This window comes from Clarias gariepinus, chromosome 5, assembly GCF_024256425.1.
Source record: "Clarias gariepinus isolate MV-2021 ecotype Netherlands chromosome 5, CGAR_prim_01v2, whole genome shotgun sequence".
Classification (NCBI taxonomy): domain Eukaryota; kingdom Metazoa; phylum Chordata; class Actinopteri; order Siluriformes; family Clariidae; genus Clarias; species Clarias gariepinus.
Genome location: NC_071104.1, coordinates 21,853,173 through 21,876,370, shown reverse-complemented (window position 1 = coordinate 21,876,370; position 23,198 = coordinate 21,853,173). Strand labels below are relative to the sequence as shown.

General features: G+C 38.3%; 2 protein-coding genes across 2 annotated transcripts in view; both read left to right on the top strand.

The window, feature by feature from the left end:
• The first annotated feature begins 430 nt into the window (after positions 1–430).
• On the top strand, positions 431–9,845 carry ndp (norrin cystine knot growth factor NDP). Its single transcript, XM_053496797.1, has 3 exons — positions 431–531; positions 4,277–4,662; positions 8,847–9,845. Exons 2-3 carry the CDS (start codon positions 4,471–4,473, stop codon positions 9,069–9,071), a joined length of 417 nt encoding a protein of 138 aa, XP_053352772.1. The 5' UTR covers positions 431–531; positions 4,277–4,470; the 3' UTR covers positions 9,072–9,845.
• Positions 9,846–13,164: 3,319 nt separating this feature from the next.
• The window catches only part of mao (monoamine oxidase), a 30,414-nt gene continuing 20,380 nt past the window's right edge, over positions 13,165–23,198 (top strand). Inside the window, exon 1 of the mRNA XM_053497209.1 lies at positions 13,165–13,302. Within this exon, the coding sequence (XP_053353184.1) occupies positions 13,254–13,302 (49 nt within the window). The 5' untranslated portion in view covers positions 13,165–13,253. The remainder of the gene's footprint in view (positions 13,303–23,198) is intronic.

Genomic DNA, 23,198 nt, shown 5'->3' with positions numbered 1-23,198 from the left:
ACTGTAATTATGCTTTTAGACCAGTTGTTTTTAAAACAAACTAATTCTGCTAACAGTTTTATAACCCCAGCTCGTAAAAGAAGGCTGGCTGTTGCTCACCTTTGATTCTGCAACCATTCCATGGCTGGAATCACCATTTGCTTTGTGAGAGCGTGCCAGTGTGTCAGCTGTGCGGATGTGTCACAGAAGTGATATATGACTGCTGTGTCACGTTCCATGACTATTCCTGAGATGTGCATCATCTGTCCTTTCCGTTTTCCTCCTGATTCTTCTATAAAAATGAGGGGTGTTAATGCCAGAGGAGGAGGTTGAGAGGAGGGGGAGCAGAGAGAGAGAGGGAGGGAGGAAAAGAGGGAGTCAAGAGCTCACACACAATCGGTGTGCGTGAGAGGGAAAGAGAGAGAGTGAGTGAGTGGGGAGAGGAGAGGGAAGAAGGAGGTTTTAAAAGCAATTGTTATTGAAACATTTCCACTTCAGTCCAGGGAGGTGCAGTTGAGGTTGGATATCGAGAGCTACGAGGAACAAGAGAAGGTAAGATCACCCTGAATCTTAAGGTGACCCAGGAATCAGGGGTGCCACTTTGCATGATCTGCCTTTAGTCATTAGTCATTATGTTGCCATCTAGCTGATCAGCTGATTTTGATAAATGTTCGGAGTGGTTCTAAGCTTGCTGCATAGCATATTTTTTATTACCTGAGGAGGGATTGTTACCAAAATGCCACCTCTAAAGCCCCGATTTCCTTTGTGGGTTTCCTCACACCTTCATCAGCACTCCTGATGAACAGCAGAGACAAGGTAATTTATGCAGTGTGAGTCATGAGTGAAATGAGTTAGTTTTAAGCCCTGAGCTTGGGACAGGTTGTTGCTTTGTGCATGTGATGAGAATCACAATGTGATCTATGGTACGTTGACTGCTAAGATGAGCTACTGCCACTGCGCAGACAGAGACTGAGAATTCATAGCTTAGGCTTTCAGGGGAAAAAAATGTGTATTGTCTTCATTTTTATGGAGGTGGATGAAAAGCATCACATGATTTTTCTCACACAGTTTGAGACAAACCCCACCAATACACCACAACTGTGTGTGTGTGTGTGTGTGTGTGAGTGCGTGTAGTGTCAGGTTGCTCATTATAATTTTTATTGTGTTTTCCAGGGTCCTAATATTCTGTGTGTGATGTTTAAATAGGACTCCCAAATTAAAGACGGATGCTTAACAGGCTGTCTTAATACAGTTCCTCATTGCTCATGTCTCTTGGGACACCTATGGCCAGGTCCTTACCTACTTCATTGTCTCACTCTGACATGCTCTATTCTAAGAAGTTTAAATTGCAACACTAACGTCAGCTTAGCATGGGCTTACAAGATCTACTGCCATTGGTGAATGGGTGAGCTCGAATCTACACTGTTTGTTTTATCTTCATCATAGGGGATATATTTAGTGTGAGGCTTAGCTGTAGCATACATGAGGCATGGATTGGTGGTATTAGAGTGTAGTGCCCCTGCTCAGGCCTGGCATGCTGCGTGGGTGCAGATGGGTACAGGGAGGAGGAGGGGTGCAGGGGTTATGCGGTCTTGTAGGAATCTGCCCTTTGGTTTATTAAAAGCGGGCCAGACAATAGGGCAAACAGGCACCAAACAATGATGTAAGCCATGAGTGTAAGAGGAGGCGAGTTTGTCAGTATGTAGGAGACTTTACAGTACTTTATAGACAGTACTGTAATAGCTAGATTATCTAACTGTCATTCTGATAACATGGAAGGCATATAATAATTCCAGTTTTGAACCGTATTGCACGCATAGCTGCTCTAGTTAGATCAACAAACTAATTGCAAACTAGGATTGCAAAAAGGATCCAGAACAAATGGACTTTTTCCAGGATCATGGGATTCACTTAGAGGCTGGAGGCAACTAAAGAGTTTACCTGCTAAATCTGCTCTGGACACAATAAATTGCTTCTCTGAGGCAATGCAGTGCCAACCATAGCAAATAATGTGAATTTTTCCTCGTCCGCCCTTTCTCATATCCAAAGGCACATTTCAGTCTGAAAATCCTCTTCAAAATGACAAAGTCTGTGCTTTAGTTTATGTAAGGCAGAGAGCAGCAATGAGCGCCAGAGACAGGACAGCTTATACCAATATCAAGAGACTACCTGAAATCCCCAAAGTTCCTTCAAACAAAGTGTGTGTGTGTGTGTGTGTGTGTGTCTGGGTTGAAAAACACTGACTCACATGTGATGAACCCACTAAGCATTTATTTTATTCCCCTAAAAGAAATGAACTGTGGTTTTAATTGGTGAGATGGTGACTGAGGCATGGCCTGTGGCTGCTTTTGACTGTCAGGAATTTCACAGCTCTAATGGTGTAGACGCCAAGGCCCCACACTAAGCCTGTGATACCTTGATCAAAAAGCACCATATCCTGTTTTCAGATGACACAGGGGACACTTCAGACCGGAGGCCTGTTGCGTGGCATCACCCCTGCACAGGTTTCCTGGTGAGGTGGAGAGGAGACTCTATAACTTATTTTAGCGAGAATGCGCTACACAACACTTCTGCAGTGACTTGCTTGCCTTCGTTTTAAATGTTTATTTCGTTTCATCCTATACTGATTTGGTTCAAGCAATAATTAGCAGATGTTTTTCAGTAAAGGTTACGCAGTACAGAGATCTAAACCTTTGGAAATTATGGCTTCTTTGGGGCTTTCAGTTTTTCAGTATAACTTGTTCATTTCGAATTTTTTTGTTGTTACAGTGAAATGTACTGTCAACAAGGCTATTAGCCTGATCAATTGGGGAAATAATATTTAGGTTGTGTTTTTTCATTGATTCCAACAGCACAAGAAATCTCCATGATGAAATGAGTTTATTTATTCACAGAGTACTTGGCTCAGGCTACATTACTAATGTGAATACTAATTACAGGAAACATTTCAGTGCAGTATGCGTAAAACTGCATTTTTGCCAAATTGAAATCAAATAAAACATGAAACTCATTCTTTGCTATGCATATTTAGGCTCCCACAATAATACTACCAACACCAGATTGGGAAATAATTGAGATTGCAGAGACAAGGGCAACTGTGAGCTTCATGCATATTGCAGATGATGAATATCAGACGTTCCCGCTGCTGATTGTAGGCAGACTGGGATTTATCAATCAGTGGATGGGAGTAGGTATGGATACGTCTATGCCTGCTGCACTGAGGAGGTTCTGTGTATGGCTAGGTGGATGAGAGAATCCCCCAATCTTTACTTCCCAACTACAACCTGCTGCTCATGACTAATGACCATGAGATTCCTCCTTTTTCAGATTATTACATTTATGGGCAACCACAGGCAGTGGGATGATTTTAGCCCTTATATCTGATTGTATTAAACTAGTGATAAAGAGAACTACCAGTGTCTGTATTTGTACCTGCTTCACGGTTAAGAACAGACTTATGATGTCTGCTTGTGTAAACCCGGCAACACAAGCTCTCTGGTGCAGTTAAACATTTCAGAGAGTATTTATTTTAACAGGCTAATTGATTCTTAAATTTCTCACACATGGAATGTTAAAGTTAAATGATTCTGTACAGAAAGAAAAACACAAGGGTACGTTTTTTTAAATTAACTTGAAGTGTTTGTGATTTCAGAACAGATGACGGTCTCAACAAAATATTCAAACTTAAATAAAGGAAAATCAAACAGGACAATTTTTGACATAATGCAGACAATTTTTTTAATGAATGATAATTTACTTTCCTTTAAAAGTCTTGCACCACGTAAACAGTCTGGGCCCTTTAGGCAGTAGAGAAAGAACCAACTGGCTTGTTAGCAGTTAAGATTAGATGCATTTAACCACTACATAAGGCATTTTCTTTATTGAAATATCACTGTCAAGAGGTCGATCAAAACCCCCCACACACAAATTAAGGAATAGGAGTAAGATCACAGTAGATGTTCAAATATACAGTTTACTTGTCTTGAAAGAACATATTTTACGTCTAATTTTTCAAAAGACACATTTGTTCTTGGGTAAATTATTTCCCACGGGTGGTTTATTAATGGATAAAGTTTTTCCTTGGAGTAATAAAATCAGATTATTTTGTAAAATTTTAATTTTTATTTATTTATAATCTTCTAAATGCTTAATTTATCACGGTCCACTAGCAATATCCCTGTAGCACCTCAGTGCCCTAAAACCACGTAGATAAAACAGATATAACCTAAGATTATATTCTCTACCTTTCACCCTGGCCTAACTCTACTTATTTCCTTTCTTTCTTCCTTCCTTCCAGAAACACACAGACAGAGCTAAAGGAGATGGCAGTGCATAAGGAAGAAAACAATCTACATCAGTTAACCTCTGTGCCCATTAAACCTAGACAAAGAGCTGTGAATTTTCCTCTGTAAGTGCAGAAGCTGAATCTCTCTCTCTTCATTTTGTTGCTGGGAAATATCCTCACCTTTGCGTTGGTGCCGAGGTGCCAGTATGATGAACACAAGTGCATTTAGCCAGCCAGGAATTGTGCTTCTTCTGGTGACATGTCCACTGCTAAGTGTTCTGCGTGGAGTTACCTGTAAGGCTGAGAGTGGACACCTTGGGGACTCCGACCCTGACAGATGTATGAGGCATCATTTTGTGGAGACCATCACACATCCCATCTACAAGTGTAACTCCAAGGTGTGTTATCCGCTGCAGCAATATGTTTTCTACCATCTAATATGTGTTTTATGAATTCCATTTAAAACATTTACAGGCCTTATTTGGGTGACGAAAAAAGGCTGTTTCACTACTGTGTTTAGTCCTGTGGTATTGTGCAATTGTAGGGTGATGTTTTTTTTATTTTGTGATCAGTATTCAACTGAGATCAACAGCAGGTTAACATACAGTCCCATGTTGCTTATTGAGTTCCAGTAATGGCCCAGGTCAGACCTTGCTGTAAGGTAATACACTCTCCATCCATGTGTTCCTGTTAACAAGATGTTGAAGGAAATGCAGCGAGTAAAAGGGTTTTCTATCAACCCTTAAGATCTCAACCTAAATCAGATAGCATGGTCCACATGGCCTTTGCTCTTTTCTCATGATCTCTACCTTGGTTACATTGACACCTTGGCAAGGAACAGTGAACAGACAGCCTGTCCCATGGTCTAGCCAGGAATAAGTCCACACAGGGTGCATAAAATGTCTGTGTAGTGGCTCAGTTCCAGAGCTCTGCTTAGACCTGTGGCTGAATCACCACTTTTGCTTTCCAGCCTATAGCCAGCTGCAGCCTTACACCCCCAGACTTAGTGAGAGCCAAATGAGGAGACTTGATTCCAATTCACCTGACTCCTAACAAATTTCAACTTTATGTCAAATGTGCAATCCAATAGCAAGCCCAGCTGGGACCTGTCATCAAAAAAGATGAGGTTCATGAAGGCAGGATCATTCTTAAATCCTACATGCTGATGAGGACTTGCCAGGAACCTATGATATAACAGAAGAATTTCATCCCAATCCTTGGGTGACATTAATGATGAGCTTTCATATCAGGTCCAATTACAAGACACACCACAATAAGGAAAAATGACATGCAATGCATTGAGCACAGATAGACATCCATGCTAGATTAGGACTGACTTTTTGATGTACTCACACTTCCAGCCTGGCCACCAAATCCTAAGGGACAATTTTAGACCTGTGCTGTAACTAATCGTGATAAATTCTGGTATAGCAGCTTTAACTTATCCGTAATATGACTGATTGTTGGTCTCAAAGGACTTGAAACAAGGGTGAAGACAGGGTTTATAGCTAGAATAGTTCAGATGAAATACCAGACATTTACAATCCTACAAAAGGTTTATAATTTGACATCTAGGGTCACGGACACTGTGGTGACGCATTACAAATTACGAATCAAGCTTGTCTTAGTAACAGCTTTAAAGCAAGCCTATTACACGCATCATGAGCTATGAGGATGGCTGTGGCTTCATGTAAATTTAAGCAGCACTGCATAGCACATAGCATCTACCTGCGCAACCACTCGTGCTATAAATACAAAGAAAGGAGATTTGGTGCTGGAGAACCTACATCTGCTGCCCAGCTGTTGTCACCTAGCCCTTTTCACTTCAATCTCCATTTTCCAGTCTTAAGCTCCACTCAACATTTGAAATCTATTAACTCTATTTACTGAAATAGTGTTGGTGCATCTAATTATTTTTAAAAAATGTAAAGGATGAGTCCTTATTTATTTAGTTTTCCACTATACACTAAAGTAGAAATATCACTTTTTTTTTGTTACACATATTTCTAAAGGATGGCACAGAAATAAAGTGTTTCTGCCTTACAACTAGAGCCAGATTTTGTTCTCGGCACAAAGCTAACTGACATTAATATCAACCGACATCCCTTTTAAACTGCCTACATGGTATGCTTACTTTGGATATAGCTACCAAATATTTCAGAGATAAGCAAATCTTTGTCACAGGATATAAAGCCAATATTTAATGATTTTTTTTAGAAATGCAAAGTTGATACGATCAATGAAACGGATGTACTAAGCATGCAAAAAAAAAAATCACCTTGAGGGTTTTTCAGTTTGCATGTTTGAGGCAAGTTAACTCTTCTTTGTATAACACTACAACAAAGGGATTTTCCTTTCACACAATATCCCAAGTACAGCCAACCCAGTAAGCACCCAAATAACTTTTGGGGAACCCATGTGCCTAGCCTTTTTTTTTTTTTTTAGTTTTTAGTCATGAAACTGAATAGAGCAGAGTGTACATAAGGGAATTGATCCACAAAGTGTTGTCCAAGAGGCTTAAGTACTTTCCATCATTACATGTAGCTGTTAACTCTTGAAGAGTGATACATAATAACATCATCATACTTTTCATACTCATAATAGCTGCTCTCTGCAGGAGGCTCATATTATCAAAGCTCTAGAGTGCTGATTAGAGACCCAATTTTGTCTTTTGCATCATAATAAATATAGTTCAATGGACAGATGATCCCAGATCCCATATAAGCACTCTTACCCTGAGACACTTAGATAATGTGGGCTCATGTCTAACTTCCCACAACCCTCTGCTGTAAGCTTTTGGCTCCCAATAAGCTATTGTCCCTGACAGTATGGGTGACACTTGGCTGACACTAGACAGCTGATAGGCACCATGACACAGGAGTCTGTTTACTGAATGCAACAGGAATGTCTGGCTTATGGTCTGGTGCTAGTCACATTTTATTCAAAATTAGAAGGCTGATCAATTAAGTCATGTTTGTCCATCTAGCAGTGTGCGTCATCCAGCGAAGCTGACCAGCTAGACCCAATGCACTAGCACATCACTCATTAAACTTTAATTATGAGAGAATTCTTATGAAGGATAGCTGCTTTCATTGGCTCCTGTGGGTGGTTTGATTGTTATCACCCATAGCTTAAGGCCTAATAACCTGGCCCAGGTGCATCGTCTGGCCCTCATAAAATGAGCTGTGATGTGTATAAACTCTATTTTTACATTAGATAATACCAATTAATGTCATAAAACAATGCTGCTCAAATGGCACCTGAGGTGAGTCCTTGTTTGTGAGTGAGTGAGTGAGTGAGTGAGTGAATGTTTGTGTGTGTGTAAGTGAGTGAGTCAGTGAGTCAGTTAGTGAGTGTTTGTGTGTGAGAGCCAGGGGCTGGTATCTGGGCACCCAGGTCTGGGAGAGATCAGCCACACTCTCATCTCAGCACAGGTGCAAGGTCACACGTGGAGTACAGAACCATTCTTTGTTCACAACTATGTTCTCTCTGAAGAAGCTTATCTCAAGCCTGTCCTAAGGGAAGGTTCACACAAACGATAGCAGTTCACACAGTCCCATTCCAGACTGCCATGTGGACCTCAAGTAGACTCAATAACAACACCTGATGCTGTTGTTTTAATAGTCTGAACCTGGGTTCCTCGTATGTATTGAGATATGTATGTATCATAGCAAAATGTAAAAGTTAAATAAATATGCACATTAAGTCAGGGTTTAAACTAAATAATTTAGCCGTGTGTGTGTGCATGCATGTATTTTCTATGTGCCCTATCTTTTAAGTTTCCACTTTTTTACATTTTAAACCATATTCAATTGTAGTGTCTAATTATAGTGTTTCATATCATATCATAGATTAAATTTCTGGATTCTGGATTAAAATTTTGGAAGCTGAAAAATTTATATTGCAGATTATTTAATGATTAAAAATTCACAAAAATAGGTTGTTCTTAAAAACAAACTAATATTTGACCTACACATTTGACCCTGAATTTTCCAAACTTGAATTTTTACAACCTCAACCTGAAGCCTATCCCAGGAGACTTGGGGCAGAAGGCGGGGTACATCGAACCTAGACAAGTTGACAGTGCTGACCACTAAGCAACCAGGCCATCCTACAAGAACACAACATGAAGTTCCCAACTGATTCATTATATAAACTCATAAAAATTTGGTCTAATATATTATGTATTATTGTTTATTTATCTTGGAACCCATACTTGGAACACTGGGTGGGAACCCTAAGCTTGGGCCCTGGAGTTTCACTTCCTATATTATATGCTTTTCATATTAGCATTGATGATGATGTTGTTATATCAGCTGCTCCCATTTGAAGTTATCACAAAAGATCAAAAATTAAAACATTCAAAACATATAAATCTTTGGTGCTAGTTTTAATGCTGAATGCCGCAACTGTCAAAACCCTCATATTTTACTCTGGGCTTGGGACCCACACTGTGCAAGGTGGTGGCCATGGGACACTCCAGGAGCTTCTGCATGGCAGACAAGAAGCCTACCACTGAGCCTCCAATGCCCTTTGGATTAAATATATAATTCATTTATTTGTACTCTCTGTTATTCCACAGATGGTGCTTCTGGCTCGGTGTGAAGGTCACTGCAGCCACACATCTCGTTCAGACCCTCTGATCTCCTTCAGCTCGGTTCTTAAGCAACCATTTAAAAGTACATGCTTCTGTTGCCGCCCGCATACCTCTAAACTGAAAGCGGTGCGTCTGCGGTGTTCTGGTGGGACTCGAATAACTGCCACCTACCGGTACATCCTTGCCTGCAGCTGTGAGGAATGCAACTAAAAGGTCTTGCCAAGAAGAAGGAAATGGCTACGCCAACTTTTATACGCGTTTTATTGCTGTCCATATTAAACAAACTATTACACGATTCATTAGCAGTACTGGTATGGATGGAGATTAACCCAGCAGCATAAAAATCAAAGAAAAGGAACTTTCATGGGTGAATTGCACCTACGCCTGGTCCCTGCCAGTTGATTAATTTCTAATGCATTCCACTACTTTGATCACAGCATGCGAAAAGTTATGGATGCTGGCAACAACTTTGCGTTTGTGTTTTAAAATGGACTTTAAAATGGTATCATATCCGTTCCGGCCTGGAGACATTCCAACGCAAGTGAGAGAACTCTCGGGAATTGTTCACAGGTTACAGAGATGCCAAGGTGATATCTCTGTTGCAGCTGTTAGGCAATGTAATGTCAGTGCTCGGACTAGAAATGGCCATTTGTTGTAAGTCTGGTCAAATAAAGCATGCACGGTTAAGATCATTATGTTGAACAGGACTGAGTTGTCAAAGAATATTAAAGTTCATAATGAAAGAAATACCCATGGGCATGATAAAATCACAAAAGAATGCTGCTTTTCCATAAGTTAGCATCAGAATTTCATTAGTTTACAATAAGACAGAGCAGCCGTCTGTAAACGTCTTTGTCATGCTTTGCTATAATTATACACTTTGTGAAGTTGCACAGAGTTTGTAATTATGAACAACAACAAAAAAAACTGACAGCCTTGTTGACTCCACATGTGAATCTAATAAATGACTTCCTTTTGTTTGTACACACTGCTTCACACACTATGCTTCAAGCTGTCTTGTTAGACCTATTGTGCCCTCATATTATTATCTGGGTGAAGACCAAGAGTAATAGCTACAAGCTTATACTTAGATTGTGATATTCTGTTATTTTCAGTCAGGACACAATGCCTAATAGCTAATTTGACACAGTGTGGAGATGATGCTTGTGAGATTTCTTAATTTCATGAGTGTACTGAAAGGCTTCTTCTGTTAAATATGTAGTGAATGAGGCATTCACTTAAGCAATTATCATAGCCCAATAGAATATAATGTGCATAATTCAATTCATTCTCCTGAGACAGTCCTCTGTGTTCCTAGCTTTTGTCAAAAAGTGAAAGTGAAAGATACATTATTAATGTGACAAATAGAATATGGTCACAACAATCCGTCTTTTGAGTTAACCAGTCCGTGTCTACAGTATGTCCTACATAGCTACTCTCATTCTGCTGTCCAAAGGCTGTCATTGACCAAAGCTTTGCTAAGTGTAAAATACATTATTACAAGGATATTGCACACACACACACACACACAGTATGTCAGTGATTATACTCTTTGCAAAACAGGCCTGAATAATGCTGTCAGTCATTCAGCCCACAAAAGAGTGCAATATCCTTTATATCCTCAATAATGGGCAAGGCTTCTAACGGATTTTGATTTTATTAAACACTGACATGAGCAGCAATTTTTATTAATGAAACAAAGTAATGAACTGTCTTTAAATAAGGATTACTGTGTTCATGGAAAAAAAAATGTTTGTTTATTATAAAAACTATGTTAATGGACGTACAGGTATAGTAATTAAAATGTACTCCTGGTGTCCAATGCTGATACAAATAATCGCTGCAAGAGCCCTCTCTACTGGATGCACTGAAAAATGCACAACATAAATGGCTTGCCATCACCTGAACCTCTTAAATAGGAAGTATTCACTTTTATTTGGGCTCTTTGCAGCATATTCTATGCTTTATGGAATTATTCTTTATGTTCCAGTCTGAGTAAGTCTGGTGAGGTTAAAATAGACACCTCAGTAACGCTATGTGGCTATGGCCCAGCCGAGGACGGACCACAGGAAGACAAACTGCATACTGCTATTCTTAACTCTGTATCTGGGTAAGGGGCCTTCTCTCTATGGAACGTCCAGGATCTAAAGATGTGCTAGCATGGAGTTTTACTGGCTTACTCACCTAAATGAGATCAGCTCTGGATTTGGATTATCTTCACAGTGTTTATTAGTCATTGAAACTATAGACTTTTTACATAGTATGCACCTTACATGCATGCTTTTTCTTTCTTTCTTTCTTTCTTTCTTTCTTTCTTTCTTTATTTATTTATTTGTCCACACAGTAGCAACTGAATAGCTTAAATCCATCCTTAGCTTAAATCCATCCTTCTACACACCTCTCTGCTGATCTTCTATTGGATACTGCAATACAAACAAAGGTGAGAATATTTACTTGTATACTGTATAGTATGTACTATTATAAATTATATACTTCAGAATATACTATCTATATATCATATGGTATACAGTATATTATCCTTAGCAATCAGAGCTGATTTTAAGAGAAAACCCCTTAAGAATACACCCTGCAGAGCACATAAAGCTATTCCAACCACAAGAGGGCAAATGCTTCCAGTTTCATATAAAGAGCTATTTATTTAGGACATAAGGCTTATGTAAAAAGGAAAAAAATTAGACAAAACTATGTTGCTATATATTGTATTCTTCCTTAAGGAATATTTTATACTTTGATGATATAGCACATAACTCAGTGAATACCTTGGGTAGTAGGTAATTATCACTGATTACTGATCTCTAATAGTCAGATGAGATTTAGACAGAGTCTTTAGCATTTGTTCTGAAAGTAATTTTAGCCGTTCTTTAAAATAAACATATACCTACTGTGATTTTGAGCTACTGAAGTCAAGGTGGTGAGATGAATCCTAAAAAGCTAAGAGTTTATTTAGCAAGAAATTAAATAGCTTAAATCTCTTTACGGTTGTGGCATTTGGCAGACACCGTTATCCATTTTTTAAATCTCATTTTACATCTGAGCAGTCGAGGACTGAGGACCTTGCTTAAGAGCAACTTGGTGGTGCAGGGTTGAACCTGGGACTTTCCGGTCAGTAGTCCAATGCCTCAACCACTGCCCATACAAAAGCCTTATTTATTACCCTGCACATTGCTTTGATTTTTTGCTCTGGTATGGGTTTTCGCTTCGAGAAAAGAATCCAAGTAAATTCCATTTAGAACCGAAGTTCCTACATTGGGGTTTGAGGATCTCCAGGGCCATGAAGCATAGCCATTTGTTTGTTTGGTGGTGTTTTTTGATTGTTTGTTTGTTTGCTTGCTTTTGTTGCAGTGGTAGAAATCACTATCTACAATTACCAAAGTTGTATTTTTTTTTAATCAAGATTTTATATTTATAGACCGGTTCAACTGGACACTTGATTTTTATTAATGTTTAATCCCAGCCTTTAAAACTGCAAAAGAACTAAGCCTATATTATATACCTTATACTGTATATAGCGTGTACTGTCCTCTGCTTTGAAACATTAACCATCTTTGATAACAGAACCTTTGATAAACCCTATATTAAGAATTTAGGGTAAAATTGCATAAGATTTTCTGTGATTTAAGTGTAAGTAAATCAGTGTGAATCAAGAATACTTTTCACTACTTAGAAGTTTATATGAGACTGCAGCCTGTTAGACAAGTCAAAAGGTGTAAGATTTACAAACCACAGTTAAAGGCTATGTGTAAAACTGATTTAACTTTTTGTATCACTTGTTCCATCCAAGAATTAGAATGCATTCTATATTAGATAAATTGAGTTAGTGGGAAAATCTGTATAATGCATTGTACTTAACCTGAGGATGACAAAAATGTAAGACGTCAGGGCAGAGCAAAAATAAATAAATAAATAAATAAATAAATAAACTCTTCATAAGGTAGACAATAATATATTTTGAGAATTTTTTTGTGTACGTGTGTGTGATTTACAGTTTTTTGTTTTTACAAACCAGGTAAAATATTAGCATATACAGTACATACAGTATATATAAGTCAGAGGAGGTAGGCAAATAAAAGCTTATTAAATAAAAATGTGAAAAAACAAAATACATTGAACTTTAAACTGGTGTAGTGATAATATCCAGGGTGAAGAAACTCCACGATTCTGGCTTTACTGTAAATGATTAAAACATGAGTCGCAGGGTCTTCGCAGGGGGCGTGTTGTGGGCGGGGCGTGTGGCATATGGGCGGGGCTGTGAGCGTCTCTCGCGGTGGCTGTGGCGCTTGTTTGTGGCTGCGAGCTGCACTGCTCTTCTCTGACACACACACACACACACACACACAGAGGGGAAGAGAGCGGACAGCACAGTACAACACCATGGCAGCCAACACGTACGACGTGATAGTAATTGGGGGCGGCATTTCAGGTGAGTGTCACTAACACGCAGGCAAAAAATATGGAAAACTTAATGAAACCTTTGGTAAAAGTTCGCATTGCGCCTGACTGAGGTGGTGTTCTGACAGCTGTGGTGCTGGTACTCACGATAACGAGACGTTTTCCACAGGGAGGGACTTTAGCACCTTACAGGCTAACGGGCTTCCTGCATCAGTATCGCTTGAGAATAAACCGAGCACGCTCTACTGCAGCCAGGTGTGCACGTGAGACGCGCTGTAATAAAGACAGCAGAAGATTAAGGGGGTGATTTATCTACTACGCGATATAAAACTAGAAAACCGAACTGTTTTATGGCTCCTGTGTGTGAGCAGAGTTCGCTTCCTGTTCCGTGACTCTACCTGTTATGCTGCAGTGGACAGGTGCTGCTGCATCCACAAGCGCGCGCGCACACACTGAATCGCCTTTTTTCCAACCCGGCGCGCGCGAGAGAAAAGGGTAGCTTTATATCTTGTTGGTGTTTAATTGTCCTAATAAGGTTATGATTATCTGTAACTTATCTGAGTGGGGACATCTGGTTGGTCTGTACAATGTACAAAAAACAGCAGGTTTTATATTAAAACAGTAAAACGTCTCCTTACTGTATGTCTGCTGATGTTGATGAATCTGAGGTACAGGTGTCAAGCACATCATTAGTTCACTATGTTAGTAATCATTTTGCAGATCAGAGGCACAGGACTATCAGTTATCGCACTTGCACTGATTAAAAAAAAGTGCATATTCATCTGTTAAACTTGAGCAACTTTTATTACAGTCCACAATTTTATAGCCCCAGGTTCTGACACTGCAGCCTGTTCGACAAGACACAGAAAGGTGTAAGGTTTACTAACCACAGTAAAAGGCTACGTGTAAAATCAATCTCACATTTTGTATTGTTTGTTCTTTCCAAGACTTTAATGCATCCCACATCAGATAAATCAAGTTAGTAGAAAAGGCTGTGTTACTGCTTTGCTTTCAGACTAAACCTGACGATGACAAACATGTATGAAATCAGAGCATTGCAAAAAAATTAAAAAAATTACAAATCAGGGATAGTTTTCAGTCTGCAGTTCTTTTTCAGAGCATCTAGCAAGATTTTGTATTCTTTCTTTAAATATTTGATGTGCCTTGTGCCTTCTGCTCTGAAAAAGTATTCCTTTACATTTATAGGAATAATGGATTATAGTAAACAGTGTTTATGTTACAACCATAAGTTATGGGGGTCATGTCCTTTTTGCGATAAAGTGGAAATTCCATTGCTGTTGTTTAAAATTGATGGCCAGTTCCCACACTGTAAACCAAGCATCCAAAGGAATTTCAGTACAGAGGCCCAACAGTTCAGCACAACAGAGCATGTTCGTAGTGAAATGTATCTTCTGAAAGGTTGTTAGTGTGGATAAACCATACCCAATCTCCTGCTGATAAACTTGGGCGAAGGTTTTTCCCCCTTGTGCAGATGTAATTTCTCTTATCTGCTGAATAGTTGCATAACTACACCAGATGTATTGTTGCACTAATGCTAAGAATTTAAGAGTATTGTGTTTATTTTAAAGGGAAATATGATATTATACTGTTTTACACAGTTCCAAGTGATGTATCAGATAAGTGCATGCCCAAGACCTGTTATGCTGGGGTCAAGTTATGCACAAACTGTATATGTTCACATATACAGTACATGCAGTTTACTGCAGTTTATCATGCAGTACATTGCTCTGTTCTATAAAGCGAATTTAAATTGTCCATACAAAACTTAGAACATTAGAGCAAGACCATATTATCTTATTTAAGATAATATACAACAATCTCTTGTAATATTGCGATTATATCATGCTTGTGACTATGTGTACAAGCATGATATGCATATGCAGAAATTTTATGTATGCATAGAATTTCTACATTAAACCTACCATATGTACCAGATATACAATAATGCAGATACATCTATTATCTAGTATTTACACTAAAGATGAGGAAAACAAGATGTGTGATCACTGAGACTTTTATTGTTGCATGGTTATTTGTGATAATTGTGCTGGTTTAAGTATTTTATGAACTTCTGTTCTCCTGGGATTTTCACACATGATGGTCTCTAGAGTTTACACAGAACTGTAAAAAAAAACATTGAGTGAGTGACAGTTCTTTAGTGAGAAATGCCTTGTTGATAATCGCTTCAAGGAGAATGACCATATCAGTTGCAGCTTGTGGGAAATATATAGTAACTGATAGAATCACTCTTTACAATCGAAGTGAGCAGAAAAGCATCTCAGCCTGCACAACACATCAAACCTTGAGGTGAGTATCCTATAACAGCATCAGATTCCACTCCTTTCAGCCAAGAACAGGTATTTGAGACCATCATGGGACAGAAACTGAACAATTAAAGACTGGAACAATAATAATATTTTTTCAGCTGTCTGTTTTTTGTGAGTCTGCGTCCACGATAGCCTCATATTTTTCTTGGTTCTTGGCTGCCTGAAGCAACACCTGATATGGGTGGTCTTTTGCCGTTGTTTTTCCATCCACCTCAGAGTTTGTGCTGTGTAAACCAAGGCGATTGTTGAGTAAACCTGATGAATGCTTACAGACCCTCTACTTGCTGGACTTGTTTTGTTTTCCATACCTTTTTGGATAAAAACTTAAGATTGTTGGGTGTGAAGTTTTTGAAATACTGTGCAATTCTGAGATCATGTTTTCTTTATTCTAATGTTTCATTTGAACATTAACTAAGTCTCTAAACGTGTATCTGCTATCTGTGTATCTCTTAACGTGTATCTGTTTTTTTATCGTCCTGTTGCCCTGTGACTGTCTGCTTTGATGATTCCATAAATATGCACGTATACATGTGTTCTTGTTAAAGTGACTGTGTGTGTATGTGTGTACAGCATTGCAGAATCGGTTTGATAATATGCACATGCGATGTTCATGGAAACACAACTAATCGTCCTTAGACAGGTGTGCTATGCATGATTTCACAGTGCTCTAAGGGTGCTAAGTTAAGAGAAAAGCCAGCAGGCACTTAAAAAGAGTTGCAGGATGACATTTACATTTAGGCATTTTGTAGACGTTCTTATCCAGAGCGACTTACATAAATACTTTTGTGTGTGATGCGTTATCATCAGTTAAACACTGTTGGGACGGATTAAGAAAAAAATATATTTTATTTTATTTTAGATGGGGAGGGACTGTTTAACCCAGATACAGAAGAAACAGATACTGTAAGCCTTTAGTCATTGGTTAAAGATTGTCAGTGACTTGGCTGTACAGACATCTAGATGCTTGTTTTTCCCCGGTCCCTGAGAGATGGTGCGACCAGTCGAGCAGTGTTTGAGCATCAGATGGAATGTGGTGCGATGCGAGGTGTAATTGTGCTTTGAGGTAAGTGGGTGCTGGGCCATTTTTAGCTTTATAGTCAAGCATCAGTGTTAAATTTGATGTGGGCAGCCACAGGAAAACAGTGGAGGGAGCAGAGGAGTGGGGTGGTGTGGAAGGAACTTAGGAAGGTTGAAAGCAAGCCGTGCAGCTGCATAACAGATCAGCTGCAGAGGACGAATGGTGCACAGAGTCAGACCTGCCAGGGGGAATTGCAGTAGTCCAGTCTTGAAATAACAACGAGCACTGAACAAGCACCTGAATGGCCTGTGTGAAGAGAAATAGACAAATTCTTCTGATGTTATTAAGACATAAAATCGACAAAACCGAGTAAGGTTAGCAGTGTAAAGGAAAAATAAAAGTTAATTGTCCAGACTTACTCCAGGGTTGCAGGCAGTGAATGAAGGAGTGATGCTAATGTTACCTTGGGGAATCTTTGCAGGGCAGTGGTGGCTCAAAAGATTAAGGCTCTCGGTTACTGAAGGTTGGGGGTTCAAGACTCAGTAGCACAAAGTTGCCGCTGTATATCAAGGCCCTTAACCCTGCCTGCTCCAGGGGCACTGATTCATGGCTGACCCTGCGCTCTGACACCAGCTTCCTTACTGGGATATGCGGAAAAATCATTTCACTGTGCTGTAAGGTACATGTGACAAATAATTGGATCCTGACAGGAGGATAAATCACCTGGGATAAAGAGAAGTTCGGTTTTACTGAAATTAAGTTTCAGTTGATGAGCTGCCATCCAGCTTGAGATGTCTGCCAGACATGAAAGCAGGACAATCAACACTTTATACCAATACAAAAAATACAGTATACCTTTGCTAAAAAAGACAAAACCACAGAGATGCACAAGCTTTCAGGCAAATTATAAATCTTTTTCAAGCACAAGACGAAACATAAATAGGATTAAATTTAACTCATTAATGTGAATAATACATGTTGCTAAATCTAAATGCTTATTGCTGTGTGGCTGTTTCAGGTTCGTCTTTTGACATGTTAAAGGAGTCCGTCATAAAAAGGGTAATCATACTTGCTAAGGGATATGATCTGTTCCATGTTTCCATTTTTAATTAAATATGTATATCAAACCTCAGTACCAATCCAATAGTAACAAACTCACATAAACTGAGCTGACTCAGTGTGTAAATATTTTTGCATAACACAGAAAGTTGTCTTTATGTCTGTTTTTTATAAAAAATTACAAGAATCATCTATCCTAAGTGTACTAATACATTTCAGATAAAACTCTCCTAGTTAATAAAACACAATGGCTGGGAATTTCACATGCAGTCAGTTGACTCTTGTGTGCCCTGTTTTGTATCCTTCTTTTGCTATGATACCAGTATTCCAGTTCTGGAGAACTGCCAGACAGAAAAGAAAAAAAAAACATCACAAAGAGACACACAAGATAAATGGAATGTGCATGTTTGAGGGCTTCTTGTTCATTCTTGGTTACGTAAGCTTAAGTGTAACAAGCCTGCACAGCACTTTGTCCCATCCACTCATTTAATTACAGGCAAAATCCCTTTGGCATTGTGCAACATCACTATGATTATGAATATGTGGGTGTAACTCTGTATTAAAATATTGCATGCAACATTGATGAGGGTACAAAGAAGTTTAAGAAATTAATAACCAGTAAGGTATTTTATTTGCTTTGAGCACACAAGCTGAGTATAAAGCCTTACACTTCAAAGTTACATAATTGGAATTTATATCAAGATTATAGTTTTCTAGTCAGAATTCAAGATTATTTCATGTGTGTTTTATAAGACAGACATTACTGTCCAGCATAATCAGTTTTTGCACAAAACTGTTATAATAAAGATGGCCATTTCAAACAAGTGCCACAAATCCGGCAGTTGTATATTTTTATTGACCCAGCACACTCAGCATAAGTTATGTGATTATGCAATATTTGAAGTCTAGTTAGTTGAAATGTACCAGAGAAGGAAGGTACTATTTCTTACCCCTTGTGTGAGTGTGCATACTGTACACTCATAATGAGGAAGATAGATTTATCTTGTCCATGCCCTATTTGCAATAAATATTACTATTGCATTTATTGCGTTTTTTTTGTACTCATGTGAATATCTGACTATGAAATCTGCACTTCTCTAGGAGCTTCAGAGTAAAGTCCAGTTGTTTATAGACAAAGATAGATTTCTCTTGTGCTTTCTAACTCAGTGAGTGTTTTTTTTGTTTTTGTTTTTTAAAGCAGATTTTAGGCCACTATGGGCCTCGAGCTATGTATCTCTTGTGTTTCAGAGCCTAGGAGTGAACCATACCAAGGACACTGTGTCTAAATTGGACATCCCCTGCTCTGATATTCAGGCATGTGATGCAGCCAAAGAAACAGTAAGCTTCACACAATTGTGTGATTTCTGTGACTGCAGTGAGTGAAGAAGTAAATGAGTACAGTACAATATGGCCTGCAATTGCTTCCCAGTTTATCTGATATGGATCGCTGTATGGACTAGGGTTCTAGGGCTCAGGGTAAAATGAACAGTATGTTTTGTCCAGTTTGAGATTTAAGAGGGCTGAGCTGGTTTTTGAAAGGTCCATAGAGCCAAAGGACTGTTTCACGTTTGAAACACAATAGATGAGTATGACAGATACTTCTTATTCAAAGTCTGTTTCTCAGAGATATTTCACGTAAGGCAGGTATTGTCTAATCCACGGATAAGATATTCATTTGCTATTAACGGAAGGCAGAAGAAACACATTTATCTAAGCTCACTGGGTTTGTGCTATTGGCTCACAATTTGTGCCCACCTGTGACGTATCAAGAGGTGTATTTGCTCATACGAAGTTGTCTAAAAGTTCACATAAACAAAGACTCTTGACATGATACTTCATTTCAGCATGTTTCGGCCATGTTTAAAACATTGTGTGTCTGCAGGAGTTCATACCTTCAGTTCTTATTTTCTGATCCTGGCTATATTTTCATTTTATGATGTTTGTGTCTTGAACAGGCTGTGGAAAATGTTTCACATAAAATGATGCAATGACTTTATAACAAACTTTAGATATTGTGCATTTGGCCTAAACTGGTTTAACCACAACAGAAATTTAAAGCCTTGGTTTCTTGGATTTTATGTGTTCTTTGACAGTGGTCATTAAGATTAACAATGCCTAACTGATGATTTTTAAAAAAGCTGAACAAACATTGAACACAAACGTGGGATCAGACAGGGCTGTCAAGTCTACCATGAGGTTCGTATTCAATATTTACTTTTCCATGTGAATGGAATCAGAATGGTCCAGCACTAAAATATATTTGCAGTGAAAAGGATACAGCTGTGGATTTCTCGGTGTGAGCAGAACAGCAAATGTTGATTTATATTGTTTAGTTTTGTCTGTAAACATACTATTTACAGGGATTCATTATTAAATATGTAAGCATTTTCTAAGTGGCAGTGGAAAATTCTACTGGCTGTGTTCTCTTTAATGTATGTGACAAAAGCCAAGGCCTACAATAACAGGAGCATGGGAAATGAGGGACAATTGTAAATGCACAGCATGTTTTTTCCCCCCTTCATATCACTACACACGAAAGACATTTGGGGTTGGTATCAAAAGATTATGGGATAATTTATCAGAATTTTTGCTTTCATTACCTGACATTAATATTTTGAAATATTAAATAATGTAAAACATGGCACATTTTGTCAGAACCCACCCATTATTAATGTGATCAAAAATATTGGCACCTTTGACAAGCAGGTGCTTCTTGTTTGCACAGATTGATTAATTAAAGTTGTTGTTCTCTTACAAATAAAATAAAATACTTCAAAGTCCTTTAAATGTCAGATGTTACATTTATTTATAAAGCACATTTAAACACAACACAGTTGATTAAAAGAATAGTTTGTTCCAACCGAGCGATCTGTTGGTAACACCACTGGGACGTTTAATGATATGTATCACTCCATGTCACAGGTGTTTTACCATTACACTAATTAACTACTAATCTCCATTACTTAAACTGACATTTGCAGCATGGACGAAAATTGGTCTGTCCAGCCAAACACAACATTCAAAACCAGTCACAGAAGCACTTTCAGCAAGAAAACACATCTGATAACATTGTCATTATGACGTTATGTCAAAAACTTTTTGATTTCTTAATAATTGCTTCTAAGTCGTTCCAAATCGCATCTGGACCATCAGTGTTTTTTAATTTACAGCCACAAAGCTAGCTAGCTCCTAACACAAGGGTGATTCCCAAATTGGTTCCCAAACTCTGATCAGGAGCACTACTTGGTGTGCGTGTGTGTGTGCCACTGAATTGTACACCCTAGCACACCAACTTCCCATTTAACGCTATTTGGGATTGAACCCCGAAACCTGGAATTTAACATTGCTGATATTCTAAAGTGGAAGAATAAGTGTTAATATAAAGAGAAACTTATGAGATTTACATTACTGTCCATCACCTTCATGTGTTTTTCTCCTCACCTTTACGCTACATACTGTAAAGTATTACTAGTAAGAATTTTAAACTACTTTCACCCTTATTAATGACACTAACTGCTGCTCGGTAACCGGTCAGCCGCCTGTTCTGGCACTCGCAATTAGTTAGTTTTGTCATGAATGGGAGTTTTGTTGGCGTCGTGAAATAATTGATTAAATAAAGAAACAGATGATATTCTGTTAATAATCTATATCTATATCTATATCTTCTGTAGCTAAAGTTGTTCTGTATTTTATTTCTTATTTTATTCTATAATTTATTTCTTGTTGATTATCTTTTTTAAGGTCACATGCAGTCATATAAGTATTTAACTGCATGTTGTGCTGTGTATGACTGTGTATGTGACAAATAAAATTTTAAATTTTAATTTTATTTGAAAATCAAGGATAAGCAAAGCAGCAGAAATAAAATAAATCGGTTATTTAAAGTTTAAAGATGCCAGATTCTGTGGTGGTGCAGTTGTAGCTGCTATGTAAAAAAAAATGATTAGCCACATTATCCTCAGTTTTTTCCTCTTACGTGATTCTCACTGCATTAACAGAGCGACTTGTGACCGCGCGTTGTACCAGAAAGTTGTTTGTCCAAAAATAGTGGCTGTTCAGAGTGAAATGTTTCTACACTTTGAAGATTTTTAGTCATGAAGATGTCACTATTATTCACTTCAGTCCAGTAAGCAGTTGCAGGATAAAAAGCAGATTATTCAGCCTATTAAACCCTTATTTTGTCAGACTTAGCTAAGACAGATAGAGGTGTATTCTCTTATGGTTAAATGATTCTTCGTATTCAGTAGCTGCAAACCTTTCCTTGTGTCCGGTTTTGCTGGTTGTGAATGGTGTGCTGTAAGCTTAACAGAAGAGTCTGTGGATCATTGAACACAAAAAAAAATATCTAAACGTTAGTTTGAGCAATTTGTGTGGTATTGAGGAAGGGTTAACTTGCTATAGCATTCAAATAGTAGAGCATGCAGAGAAGGAAAAGAAAAGCAAAGATTATACACTTCACCCCTGTTTTTTCTGCAGCTTCTTCTGATAACAGGCTTTCGTAATTAAGTCTGAAGCTGGCAAATAAAAGAAATTCTGTTTGGACTTTAATATTAGGTTCCATCTGAGTGAGCACTTGAAGTAATTAAGTTTGAATTGAACTTTAAATACCAAGAAACATTCATTTGCAATTGACCTTTGTGTCACTATGAGACAGCTGTGGTGGTTAATGTCAGTGGTGATTATTGTCTGTATCTGAGCACAAAACAGTGAGTATCTTTTTTTAATGATGTGAAGAAAGTGAACTGCTGGTGGAAATTATTTTTTCATCAGCGATGACTTCTAAAACAAGCTTGATGGAAAACAGACGAGTATGACGTTCACAGAGTTTACGTTTGTTTTGATATCTTGAAGCCGCCTGCCGTGTCACCTTTTGTTCTTGATGAATAGTAATAGGCAGTCAGGCCATTCTTACATTTACCCTCGCCAAGCGACCACATCCTTACATTTGCAGTTACCATGGAAACCTTGGCTGGTTCCACTGCACGCTTGTTTTACAGCAAATGGCCTGCTGTATTGACACTAACAAGAATAAATCCAGATGCTTGTTTAACTGGCTTAGTACAAGACCAAGTTTTGGATTTTGCAGATTTAAGCCTGAAAGATTTGTCCTGTTACATTAGCTAATTTTTTGAACCAGTTAGGCAGCATTAATAATACATTTGGCCCAGAGATTTTCATTTATTTATGTAAACGTATCTGGTTCAATTGGAGTTTAAGGGGGGAAAAAGAGCAATGTTGATTTCATATTTATTTCAAGTGGAATTGATGAGAGTAAAGCCACCACATACATTACTAGCCTTATTCATTTGTACAGGTTATTTAGTGTGTAGTTTTGTGATTTGACCATTTTTAATCAATCTCAAATGTCTGGTTCCATTAAAAACATAGTAACTTACTTTATGATGTTCAATAGCAGAATTCGTAATAATTTTTTTATTGTGGTATGAGCTATTGTGCCTTCAGTGTTTTAGCTTACTGTATGTTTGTCACCTTTTCCTGCTT